General features: G+C 38.6%; 1 protein-coding gene across 5 annotated transcripts in view; it reads left to right on the top strand.

The window, feature by feature from the left end:
- The window catches only part of UTRN (utrophin), a 533,820-nt gene that overhangs the window by 125,617 nt on the left and 395,035 nt on the right, over nt 1–13,168 (top strand). For 4 of the 5 annotated variants that reach the window (XM_060114636.1, XM_060114635.1, XM_060114637.1 and 1 more), the window contains 6 exons: nt 80–172; nt 1,414–1,491; nt 1,840–1,932; nt 4,356–4,528; nt 6,897–7,012; nt 7,706–7,872. In XM_060114636.1, the coding sequence (XP_059970619.1) occupies nt 80–172; nt 1,414–1,491; nt 1,840–1,932; nt 4,356–4,528; nt 6,897–7,012; nt 7,706–7,872 (720 nt within the window). The remainder of the gene's footprint in view (nt 1–79; nt 173–1,413; nt 1,492–1,839; nt 1,933–4,355; nt 4,529–6,896; nt 7,013–7,705; nt 7,873–13,168) is intronic. The other variant, XM_060114639.1, reaches the window with a different exon arrangement.

Below are 13,168 nucleotides of genomic sequence, written 5' to 3'. Positions count from 1 at the left end.
GGAAGAAATGAAACTATTCATTTATTTGCCACTTATGTATGAAATTTCTGCTGCTGAAATTGTACCTTTTCTTTTATAGAGTGGAAAACCACCCATCAGTGATATGTTCACAGACCTCAAAGATGGAAGGAAGCTACTGGATCTTCTAGAAGGCCTCACAGGAACCTCACTGGTGAGGGATGCCATGTTCAAGAACCAGGCTAACGGCATATCTCTCATCATTACTGATACTTGAAGACCCTCTTGGGGGTCCTTACAATGTAAAGGCCGAAATAGGAACGTTAAAAAGGGGTTTTAATGAATTTTTTGATTGAGCTATATTTAGGCTTTATTGAGGGCTCTATTTTTATCAAAAAAATACTTTATGTGTTTACTGCTCTCAGACAGTAGAGAATTATAAAGAAGAGTGGATATGTAAAGAGGGCATAATATTTTGAATAGTAGAAAGTAGAGACAAATACATTTAAATGTTATTTAACAAATAGTAAAAAAAAGTTTTGAAAACTGATGGCATTTATTTTTATTCAGATTTTCAGTATTATCTTCATGTTCATTCCGTCATCAAATCCAACTCTATTGCTTTATGTGTGAGGTACCCAATACTCACACAGAAATAACTCTGCCAATGAAGACGGTGTATTTTATGGGTACAACCTTTAACACTAGAGGTAGAATTACTATAAAAGATATAGAGAGATGCACTTCTGAAGATGAATTTCTTTCTTGCCGAAGTGTGTGGTGTTACACTTTACCTTTTGCCTTCCAGATGGTGGGTAGGCACCTATTGGAGAGATTGATCCCTTTGTCAGATAAGATTCCCTGGCCAATGAGGCAGAAAGAAGCCTCCCAGATCATCTTTCCCTGGGTGGCAATTCCAGTCTTCCCAGTGGGCCCTTGTAATCCTACCTGGAACCTGGGATAGCACCTCTGAATCCTCTCTGCTCTGTCTACACTAGTGCAGGGTGGAGGGGACATAACTTCTAAATCTTTCTTCATCCTGCCCAACTGAGATAGAAGAAGCTTTGTCCCTGGTGGAGCATTGGTTCCCAAACTTGTTTGCATCTTAGAATCACCAGGGAAATCTTTTATAAATTCCAAACCCAGACTATACTCCAGACTCATTAAGTCACAGTCTTTGTTGAACACAGGCACTGGTATTCTTGGAAGCTCCCTAGGAGATTCCAGTGTTCAGGCAAGCTAAGGAGCTACTATCTTAAGGTGCTGTTAGTGGGAGAATTTGCATTCTGTCAACACCAGCCTTCATGGTGGCTTGAGAACCAACCCAGCCAGAGCTCCTGGTACAGAGGGACTCTTGTGTGCTGAGCTGCTGTTCCATGTGTATCTCAATGTCAGTGTTTGACAGCAACATGGAGAGACTCTCTGTCTCATTCGATTTTGTGTTCTGTTTTCCAGCCGAAGGAACGTGGCTCCACAAGGGTACACGCTTTAAATAATGTTAACAGAGTGCTGCAGGTTTTACATCAGAACAATGTAAGTTTGTAATATGACTTTGCGGGGGTCCTTTGAGGCCATCGGGATGATTTATTTTGAAACCAACCAACCACCTGCTCTGGACATTGGCATCAACTGATTTTTAGAAATATTTTTCTTATAAGACGTATTGAGTCTGTTCTGTGAGTGAAGGAATAGTTGTGCTTTTTGTGATTACTTTATTGATCTATTGTATAAGTAATACATTTTTGAGATTTAGGTTCACCTGATTCTCTAAAGTGAAATTTTTCTTGTCATTTACTTATATTGCTGTCCAAACGAGCTAAAACAAAAACCTGGGTTTCCATAGAAAAATTGTCTTAAAAGTTATTTTTTTCATTTTACTAGGTGGATTTAGTGAATATAGGAGGAACGGACATTGTAGATGGAAATCACAAACTGACTTTAGGATTACTTTGGAGCATCATTTTGCACTGGCAGGTGGGAAAATTTTCAATCACTTCTTAATAGGAATTGGAAATGTATCATTTGTGTATTAGTTTCTTAGAACTGCCACAGAGTACACAAACTGGGTGGCTTCAACAATAGAAATTTATTTTCTAACAATTTTGGAGGCTGGAAATCTGAGATCGAGGCGTCAGCAAGGTTGGTTTCTTCTCCTTTGTTTGTAGATGGCTGCCTTCTTCCTGTGTCCTCACGTGGTCTTGTGTGTGTGTGTGTGTGTGTATGTGTGTTTGTGTCCTAATCTCCTTTGCTTATTCCAAGACACCAGTCATATTGGATTAGGGCCAACCCATATGATCTCATTTTACCTAAACTACTTCTTTAAGGACCCTATTTCTAAATATATTCATATTATGAGGTGCTGGGGGTTAGCACTTCAACATATGAATTTGGGGAGGGGACACAATTCAACTTATAATAATTTGGAGTGAAAGAGCCTGACAAACTGCTCTATTTTCCTGGCATAGAAAAAAAAGTATCTGTTTTTAAAACATTAGATTTTAAAAATATCATACTTATAAAAAATTGTAAAAATATCCCAAAGAATTCCTGGATACCTTTCCCTCAGATTCTCCAAATGTTAACAGCTGTCTGTATTTCTGTGTTTTCTCTCTCTCTCTCCCCCTCTTTCTCTTTGACTAAATAGATCTGTGAGTATTTTGTAAAAACAAATCATTTTTCTAAAAACAAGGAGTTCTCTTACATAACTACAATATTATTATTATCATGTTAATATAATATAAAATGTCTAATACATAATATTTACAATGCTAGTATTAAGTATTATACATGCGGTAATTATTATATCATGCACTAGCAATTAGCATGTAATTATTAAAATCAGGAAAATAATGTTGAAACAATACAGTTATGTAATCTATAGCTCTTATGGAGATTTTGTCAATTGCCCCAATAATATCCTTTATAGAAAAGGAAAGTACAAGATCATTTATTACATTCATTTGTCCTGTTTTTTTAGTCATCTTTTAATCTGGCATAATTTCTGAGTCTTTCTTTGTATTTCATGATATTGTCATTTTTGAAGAGTACTGAATAGTTATTTCGTAGAATGTTCTTCCATGTGGGTTTGGCTAATATTTTCTCATGATTGGATTCAGGTTATTCATTTTTGGGAGGAATGCCACAAAAATGACGTTGAGTTTTTCTTTTTTTAAAAAAATATTTATTTTGTTGCACTGGGTCTTGGTTGTAGCAGGTGTGCTCCTTAGTTGCAGCTCAAGGGCTGCTCCATTGTGGCATGTGAACTCTTAGTTGTGTCATGCAGGTGGGATTTAATTCCCTGGCCAGGGATGGAACCTGAGCCCTCTGCATTGGGAGTGTGGAGTCTTAACCACTGCGCCACCAGGGAAGTCCCAATATTGAGTTTTTCTTAATACACCAAAGCAGGAAGCATATGCTGTCCATTAGTTTTTTTCTGGCAGTATTAACTCTCATCATTTGGGTGAGGTGGAATCTGCAGGTGTCTCCACTGTAATGTGACTGCCCTTTGTTATTAAAAAGTATCTTGTGGAGATATACTTTGAGACTGTATAAATATTCAGCTACTTATTAAACTTTTGTCTGTTAATTTTAAGATCCATTCATAGTTCTTACCTGATCAGTTATTAATATAATGCTTGGCAAAGTGATTTTCTAATTTCATCATTTCTTCTACATTTGTTAATTGTCTTTCCACTTATGAGGAAGAGCTTTTCCTTGTCTCTTATTTCTCTGTATCTATCTATCTATCCATTCATTTATATATCTGTGTGGATTTTTACTTATTTTATGGATTTTTACTTATTTAATAGGTTCTGATCTTTCACTATTGTTAATTATTTCTCAAGCCCCCTTAAGTTGGCTCTTGTGGGGTTTTTTTGATATGTCCACATCATTCTTTGAACACTTCCTTAAAATATATGTACTAATTTAGAATAATAATATAAAATATTAGTTCTAGATTATAATTGTTACTGCCATCAGGAAATGCACTTCATTCTTGGATTTTATAGTCAGCCGAAAGTTCTTACCTTCTTCCACATTTCTGTAGAAAGTAAAAATTGAGTTTTCTTCCTATTAAAAGATGTTTGTAAAGTATAGTTTTAAAATATTACTTTTTTGTGGCTATGAAAGTAATGTTCACTCTAGCCAAATGTAATCTAAGTATTGCTAAGATATAGAAAATGCCATAATATATAAAGGTGAGGTTAAAATCACCTCTAAATCGAAACCATTACTGTTAAAATGTATTTATATTTCCAGCGTTTAAAGGAAAGTTTTGAAATAAAATGAATACCAGTGGCCTGATCCAACGGTTCATGAATATAATATTCCTTATTCAAGGACTGGATTCCAATGACTGCTTGAGGTTATTGGCAGCCATGGTTTCTTTTGAACAGGTGAAAGATGTCATGAAGGATATCATGTCAGACCTGCAACAGACCAACAGTGAGAAGATCCTGCTGAGCTGGGTGCGCCAGTCCACCAGGCCGTACAACCAGGTCAACGTCCTCAACTTCACTACCAGCTGGACAGATGGGCTTGCCTTCAATGCTGTGCTCCACCGACATAAGTGAGATGTGACTCTTCTTGGATGTGCAGATTTGTACAGATTTGTACCTCCTCTCTGTCCCTCCCTTACTTACTAATCCCTAAAGGCCCTTCCCACTACCGCCTCTCTCCTCTGTACACGCTCTAAGAAAACATAAAGAATAGAAATATCGTGGAAAAAAAACTACCCATCACTTCTTTGTTTCCATAGGACTTAAATGCCACAGTGCAGTGTCCATGGTTTCTTCTACATATTTGTAAGTTAAAAATGTAAAATAATTCACATAGTTCAATGTGAACTAACTCATTCAGCACTAACCAGTAATATGCACAAAGAATTGTGACAGTTTTCAGCCTCCTACTTTAGTTTTACAGGAAAACTCCCAATTAAAAATAGATAAATGATTCTTTTTATGAAACCTGTGAACAGATTCTAATTATATAGTAAAATACCAAAGGACCAAAAAGAGCCACTACTCTTCTGAAGAAGAAGAGACAGACTGAAGTACTTCCTGAACAGAAACCAAAACTAATTATGAAGCTATATTATTTGAGACTATATAGTACTATAAATAAAACACTAATATAATAATAGGCTGAAGCATATGAAATTGCCAGTATTTGACTGTTTTTGATATAAATGGCAGTTTCATATAGTTCAGCCTAATGGAATAAAGAGCTCAGAAATAGCTCCATCCTGATCTACAACTGAGCCGATGTTGCAGATTAGTAGATGGTATGGAACGAATGGAAATGAGTGAATTGGATCCCTGCCTCACCATACCCTGGATAAACTCCAGATGCATCAAAGGTTTAAATGTGAAAGGCAAAATTTGTTATGTGTTTTATTCTTCTTGTAAATTACTTATTGTCTCAAGTTTTATTTCCTGTACTTTGCTGATATATGAAAATGCAGTTGACTTTTCTACATCTTATATCCGGAAACTTGTTAAATTCTTACCAAAATTTGTTACTCTAAGGTTTTTTTTCTTGGTAGATGACCATGAATTAGAATCGTTTTTTTCCTCCCCTCCCCTCCCCTCCCTTTCCCTCCTTTCCTCTCCTCTCCCCTTTCCCCTTCATTTGTGCCTTGTCCTTAATACAATATCAGTTTGCATTGGTGGTAGTGAGCAGAATGTTTTGTTCTTGATAACAAAGGGAGTGGTTTAATGTTTTACCATAAGACTGCTATTTGCTTTAGCTTTTTTTTTCATATACCTTTTATCTGGTTAAAAAAAAAACCCCATACCCCATCTTCTTCTACTTCTCGTATATCAGTTTAAGTGGGTTGCCCACTGTTTCTAGTCGGTTAAGAGATGCTATCATAAAACTTGAATTTTAGCTTAAACATTTTTCCATCTGTTACTTAATTGATTTAACAAGTATGTGTGGGGTGCCTTCTATGTGCTGGACACAGGATGTAGAGCAGAGAACAAAACAAGCAAAAGTCCCAGTCCTCCTTCTTGGAATTAGTGTTCAAATAGAGGGAGGTAGACAGCTTTTTAAAAATGAAAATGTTAGTTGTGTAGCATATAGAAAAGGTAAATATTGCTGAAGAAAAATATGTCAGGCAAGAGGGGAGGAGGTACCTGGCATGTGGGAGGCCACTAGGTGCAGTGGTGTGAATAAGGGGAATAATAAGAGGTGGAGTCAGAGAGGGAACTGGGCGGGTGGGGACGAGAGAGGCAAATCCCAGAAGTGTAGGTGGGTCCAAGATGCAAGAGCAGATAGAGTGCAGAGAAAATGATCAACTTTTGAGTAAGTTAGAGCAACAATAATGTCCAGTTTGTGGGATTAAAAGAAAATCAAGATAGAAATGAAATACTAGACAGTAGCTATATGGAGAGGGGTGGACAGAAATTCTCTCAGGGTCTTTTTCTTTAGGAGTATCCTGTGAAGAGATTAGAGCTGGATTTTCTATTCTGCTAAACTTGGTCTTTAATCGGAGAATTTAGTCCATTAACATTATTGCGATAATTGATGTATTTAAGTTCATTCTCACCGCTTGTTTTGAACTTTTCATTTTTCTTACTTTTTTCTATATCTTCTTTTCTTTCTTGTTTTATACTGGTAGGTTCTTCTTCCCTTTTTTTTTCTTTCACTATTTGGGAAATATACCATTTCTAGTCTTTCAGTGGCTACTCCAGAATTTTAACAGACATGTTTAACCAATACAAAAACCTTAGAATGTTTTACCTGTTGTTTTCATATTTATGGATTACTTTAAAATATTATATATTTGACAAGACTTTGGGATATAAAAGATAAACTTTTAAATTTATATTCACAAATAAAAAAGTCTAAAACTGAAATGTATTCGATTATAACAATAACAACTTTGTTTCCACATATTTCATCTTCACTGAATTTTTTTTGCATCCTGATTTCAGACCCGATCTCTTCAGCTGGGATAGAGTTGTCAACATGTCCCCAATTGAGAGACTTGAACATGCCTTCAGCAAGGCTCAAACTTACTTAGGAATTGAAAAGCTATTAGATCCTGAAGGTATTGTTCAGTGTTTAATTACAACCTTGATTTTTCTTTACAGTTTTGAATACTTGAAAAGCAGTGCTTCCCCCCCCCCCCCCCGCTTTTTTGAAAGAATTGTGAGAATTGAGGTGTTTTTCCTTTTGAAATGTGGTACAAGCCATTTTATTACAGACATGATACTTCTGTGCTTAACAATTTCTAGGATCCTTCAGGAGGAAATTCAATTACATCACTGTAGAATAGTTAATCAATACGAGCATAAGATTTAAAGTTTTAGGAAAACAGAATTATTAGATAAACAATTTAGTATTTGATTTATTTCATTAAAATGTGTTTTTGTGTGAGCTTGTATATGATGTGAAAACTTCAGTTACAAATGTTGCAGGATTGAATTCTAGACGTATTTTCATACTATGAATGAAATCTGTGACGTTATCTTAGATGATAGCTTATCTTTGAGCCTTATGGGGGAAGCTTTTAGGGAAGATTTTTAAGAAATGGGATATTGAACCAAAAAAAGTAGGTAATCATCTTTACCTTTGACTCATATATTATATGAAATAGAAATTTACTGAGCTGTGGTATTGCAAAGATAATATACTAGCATTGTTTATGGGTACTAAGACAGTTATTTTATATCCAATATTGAGCAATTCACACACTTTGGACATCTAATTTAAGCTAGTTCTTATTTTCTTCCACTTTTAGATGTTGCTGTTCAGCTTCCTGACAAGAAATCCATAATTATGTATTTAACATCTTTGTTTGAGGTGCTACCTCAGCAAGTCACTATAGATGCCATCCGTGAGGTAGAGACACTTCCAAGGAAATATAAGAAAGAATGTGAAGAAGGAGAAATTAACATGCAGGTACAGGTAAATTTTTATTAATGTGTTTGACTTGCCATATTTGTTTTCTCTTAGGTACTAGATAAAAACACTTTCAGGGGCTTCCCTGGTGGCACAGTGGTTGAGAGTCCGCCTGCTGATGCAGGCGATGTGGGTTCGTGCCCCGGTCCGGGAGGATCCCACGTGCCACGGAGTGGCTGGGCCCGTGAGCCATGGCCGCTGGGCCTGCGCGTCCGGAGCCTGTGCTCCGCAACGGGAGAGGCCACAGCAGTGAGAGGCCCGCGTACCGCAAAAAACAAAACAAACAAACAAAAAAACACTTTCAGAGCATGTTTTTTCTTGACTGAGACGTTTTGGTTTCTCAGCATCAGAAGTTCAGTTTCTCAGTTGGCATGCTGTCACACATCACCTGCATGTAATGGAGAACCATAACTTGACTGATTTTACTTTTTTTTTTTTTTTTTTTTTTTGCGGTACGCTAGCCTCTCACTGTTGTGGCCTCTCCCGTTGCGGAGCACAGGCTCCGGACGCGCAGGCTCAGCGGCCATGGCTCATGGGCCCAGCTGCTCCACCGCATGTGGGATCTTCCCGGACCGGGGCACGAACCCGTGTCCCCTGCATCGGCAGGTGGACTCTCAACCATTGAGCCACCAGGGAAGCCCTGATTTTACTTTTTAAGAAGGAAAATATATTATTTCATACAGCAAGGCTAGAGTTAGAGTCTAGGATTGTGATCATGCTTCTGTATAACATGCTTAAGGACCTATGTTTTTCTATCATCTGGTCATCTTTTATCACTCTTGTCCTGTACTGAAGGTGGTTTTTCTCATGTCAGCTTAGTTCTGTTCTAAGTACTAATTTTTTTAATTATTTTGCCATTAAAAAGTGGATTTGTACCATTATATTCTCACAAGGGCCATCAAAATGTAAGGTTTTCCCTTTCTTTTAGGAGGAATAATTTTTTTTTTTTTTTTTTTTTTTTGCGGTACGTGGGCCTCTCACTCTTTTGGCCTCTCCTGTTGTGGAGCACAGGCTCCGGACGCGCAGGCTCAGCGGCCATGGTTGACGGGCCCAGCTGCTCCGTGGCATGTGGGATCCTCCCGGACCAGGGCACGAACCCACGTCCCCTGCATTGGCAGGCGGACTCTCAACCACTGCGCCAACAGGGAAGCCCTAGGAGGAATAATTGATAATATGTTACTTGGTGAGTTTTTCACTTAAGGGCTGACAGTGGTTTTATTCATCAGGATATAAATGAGGATCCTTTTTTCAGGAGATATAAATAAAGTCATGAAATTTTCTTCCTGAATAATCCTGCCTTGAATCAATCCATATTTTACCTTATTCTGTTTTAGTCTAACCAGTTCTCATAATTCATAAAATGAGAGAATCTTAACAGTGGGATGAGACCTTAAAAGTCATTTGGTCTAACATTTATCAACAAAACAGGCAAAAGATACACATGGATTTCAAGGTGATAAGAAATACATTTTAGAGAGGCAGAAAGCATGGGCTTTCAAGCTTAAATTCCATCCCTGTTACTTCTTGTTTTGGGTTGGTTACTTACCCTCTCATCCTCAGTTTTATTGCAAAATCTGGGTAAAACCACTCACTTTATAAAGTTAATAAGTTTGAAGTATCTAAAATGATGTTAATAAGCACTCAGCAAGCAGCAGATATTATTATTATAATTTTTCCTTCTCACTTTGTTTAGGTATTATCATTCATTTTTATTCAACAAGATTTTTTTTCAAATGTTAGTGATAATGATAATGGTCTTGAATTGGCATAGCATTTTCTTTTTTCTTCTCCAAGGTTCAAAGGACTTATTATTTCAGGTTTTCTTTGGGTAGTAGGTACCACTTCTTTTATTTTCTCCATTTCAAAAAACTATGATTTACAGAAAAAGAAAAAAGCTTAGAGGAAAAGAAGGCAAGAGATGGGGCCAGATCGTGAACCAAGGGCTCTTTTTAGTAGTTTTGAGGATCAAGTGATATTGAGGAAAAGCCCTAATGTTTTATCATTGAATGTTTGCTGAGAAGCATTTGTCTCTAGTAGTGTAGTTATTATGCTGCATTAATGATGCATCCTTTTCAGTGGCTCAAATAATCTTTGGAGTTTGCCTTTTGGTTTTAGAATCATTTTTTCATTGGATCGGGGTTCCTTTTGTTAGAAAGATGGAATATTCTACTTCTTATAGTGAAGGCTATTCTCTTTTATTTATTTATTTATTTATTTATTTATTTACTTATGGCTGTGTTGGCTCTTCGTTTCTGTGTGAGGGCTTTCTCTTGTTGCGGCAAGTGGGGGCCACTCCTCATCGCGGTGCGCGGGCCTCTCACTATCGCGGCTTCTCGTTGCGGAGCACAGGCTCCAGACGCGCAGGCTCAGTATTTGTGGCTCATGGGGCTAGTTGCTCCGTGGCATGCGGGATCTTCCCAGACCAGAGCTCGAACCCGTGTCCCCTGCATTGGCAGGCAGATTCTCAACCACTGCGCCACCAGGGAAGCCTATTCTCTTTTAAAAAGAAGGGAGATTTCATTTGCCTTTCATGGTATGTAGATAAAATAATCACTTCTGTTTAGGGCTTGGGGTGACATGATAAGAATTGCAGAAGCCATTTGCTGTTTGATTAAGAGCAAGTGTATTGGGACTTCCCTGGTGGTGCAGTGGGTGGGAATCTGCCAGCCAATGCGGGGGACGTGGGTTCGAGCCCTGGTCCGGGAAGATCCCACATGCTGCAGAGCAACTAAGCCCTGTGTGCCACCGCTACTGAGCCTGCACTTTGGAGCCCATGAACCACAACTACTGAGCCCGCATGCCACAACTACTGAAGCCTGTGCACCTGGGGCCTGTGCTCTGCACCAAGGGTGGCCACCGTAATGAGAAGCCTGCGCACCGCAACTAAAGAAGGCCCGCGTGCAGCAACGAAGACCCAACACAGCCAAAAATAAATAAATAAATACATTTATTTAAAAAAAAAGAGCAGGTGTATTAATATTAACCTTTTCATTAATGCTTTCATTAATGCCTTAGAGGTTGAATTAAGTTAATTGGAGAGATGAAACGTGGTCAAGTTGTAATCATCTACTGTTTGACATATCTTGCCATCCTCTACTTTCCTGAGAACACTAATAGCCAGACTTCCTCTCTTGCTCTTTCTACAGACATGTGCTGTAGAGCATTAGGTGGCCAGCAAAGAATTCCTGAATTTCTCTTTAGATTAATCTCTCAGTTGAAAGTCTCCTCTTGTATGTGAATGAATACCTTCTGAACACCTGCATTTAGATAATGCCTTCCACTTCCCACCTCATAGATCCTAGTGCCTGTCTAAATGACCTTTGGCTGGTCACTAACTTTCCTAGTTCTCAGAATTCCTCATTAGAATATCGAGGTTTGGTACTAAATGACCTCCAGGATTATTGTGGCTTTCCAGTTTTGGGGTTTTAGGTCCAGAACTTAACTCATTTTCCCTTCTCTGTCTTTGGCACCATCTCTCTCCTAATCATCCATCATTTCATCTGTGGGCTCACTGATTCATTGGTTTTAACTCCTGCATGTTGTTTACCAGGTCCATTTGGATTCTTCCTCCAGAATATCTTTGGTGTGTGTTTTCCTTCTATTCCAACCCTCATACTAATTAAACACCTCATCTCCTCTTGTGGTTTACAAGGCCCAGCCCACCGCCCCGACTCATCTCAGGCCACTGCACGCCAGTCGTGGTGGACTTTCTTCCTCTCCTTCCCCAAGATTCTTGTACGTGTGGGTTGCTTTCTGTGAAACGCACCTCCACCCACTGTTTGCATGGCAAGCTTCCCATCTTTCCTCAATTTCAATGGAACTTTTTCAGAGAAGACTTCCCTGATTAACCTAATTGAAATCCAACCCTACACACACACACACACACACACACACACACACACACACACACACTCTGTTTCTTGCTGTCACAGTATTTTTGTAAACTATGTTAAGAATTTTAAATTGTATCTTAAGAGCATTGAGAAAGCAGTGAAAGATTTTAAGCAGGGAAGTCTTATGATGTGATTACATTTTCCAAACATCATTCTGGCTGCTCTGTGAGAAGTGGGTGGTGGCCGTAGCAGTCTGGGGAGCAGTGGGGAAGCAGAGACACTGGTAGCAGGCTGTTGCAGTGCTGAGGACAAATGGTTGTTGTGAAGATGGAAAGCCCTGGATGGATTTGAGATGAATTTTGAAGGTAGGAATTGCTTATATGTACGTATCAAATGTGGGCAGTAAAAGCTAGAGACCAAGGCTGGCTCCCTGATTTTTAGCTGGAGGGGTCAAGTGCATGGAGGAGGCATTTACTGAAATGGGAAGCGTGAAGAGCTTTGGGGGGGAAAAGTAGGGTTTAAATACTGACAATGTTTGATGTGCCTATGAGACATTGAAGTGGAGATGTTAAGGAAGTAGAACATAGGAGTTTGGAGTTTGGGGCCAGAAATATAAAGGTAAATGTTTGCAGAATGTAGATGGTTCTTTAAATCCAGTGGGAATGGATGAAACCATGCAGGCAGAGTACATAGAAGAAAAAAGGGCCCTAGACTTAATTTTGAGGAGCTTCATTACTTACATGTTGGCAAATGCTGTTGAACTAGGAGGAAAGCCAAGATGGTGATTTTGAAGCAGGGAAAGGAGAGCTTCAAGAGGGTGGGGACTGGTCAGATGTAGGGAATGCCACTGAAAGCTTAAGGAACATAAGGTGACCGGACCTCCGGGTTTGCTTGGAACAGTTCTGGTTTATGTGTGTTGTTCCAGTACTGTTGATTATCAAAAATGCTCTGGTTTTTTTGTTAATTACATGGTCATCCTAAAGATGATGCTAGAAAAGTGGATTTGTCAATGAGAAGGTTATTGGTAACACTGGCAAAAGCTTTTCCAGGTGTGTGGTGGGGACCAGTGCCTAATCAACATGAAAGGGAGTGTTAACAAATGTAGCTGTTAAATACATGAGCATTTCTTATGTTGTTCTCTATATGTTTGTGTATGTTTGAGATAGTACATAAAAACTGTGGATGAGAGGTGATAAAGTGGAGACAGGCTGTAGGCAAATTTTAAAGAATTTTTGCTCTGGAAGGGAACAAATGAATGAGAGAGGTGGTAGGTTTGGTTATATGACTCTAAAGTATATAAGAAAATACTCCACTGCCTAGAAGGAGCTTGGAATAACTTATTCCACGGGCTCTTCAAAAAAAAAGACCAGCTAGTAAACTAGAGGGCAGCTGCCTCAAGAAAATATCACCAGTACGACAGCCTGTATGTGTGGCTGTCTTTCAGTGTCTAAAATGCAATTCAGTAAAAG

The sequence above is a fragment of the Mesoplodon densirostris genome, chromosome 12 (assembly GCF_025265405.1).
Source record: "Mesoplodon densirostris isolate mMesDen1 chromosome 12, mMesDen1 primary haplotype, whole genome shotgun sequence".
Classification (NCBI taxonomy): Eukaryota; Metazoa; Chordata; class Mammalia; order Artiodactyla; family Ziphiidae; genus Mesoplodon; species Mesoplodon densirostris.
This window is presented reverse-complemented; position numbering and strand designations above follow the sequence as displayed.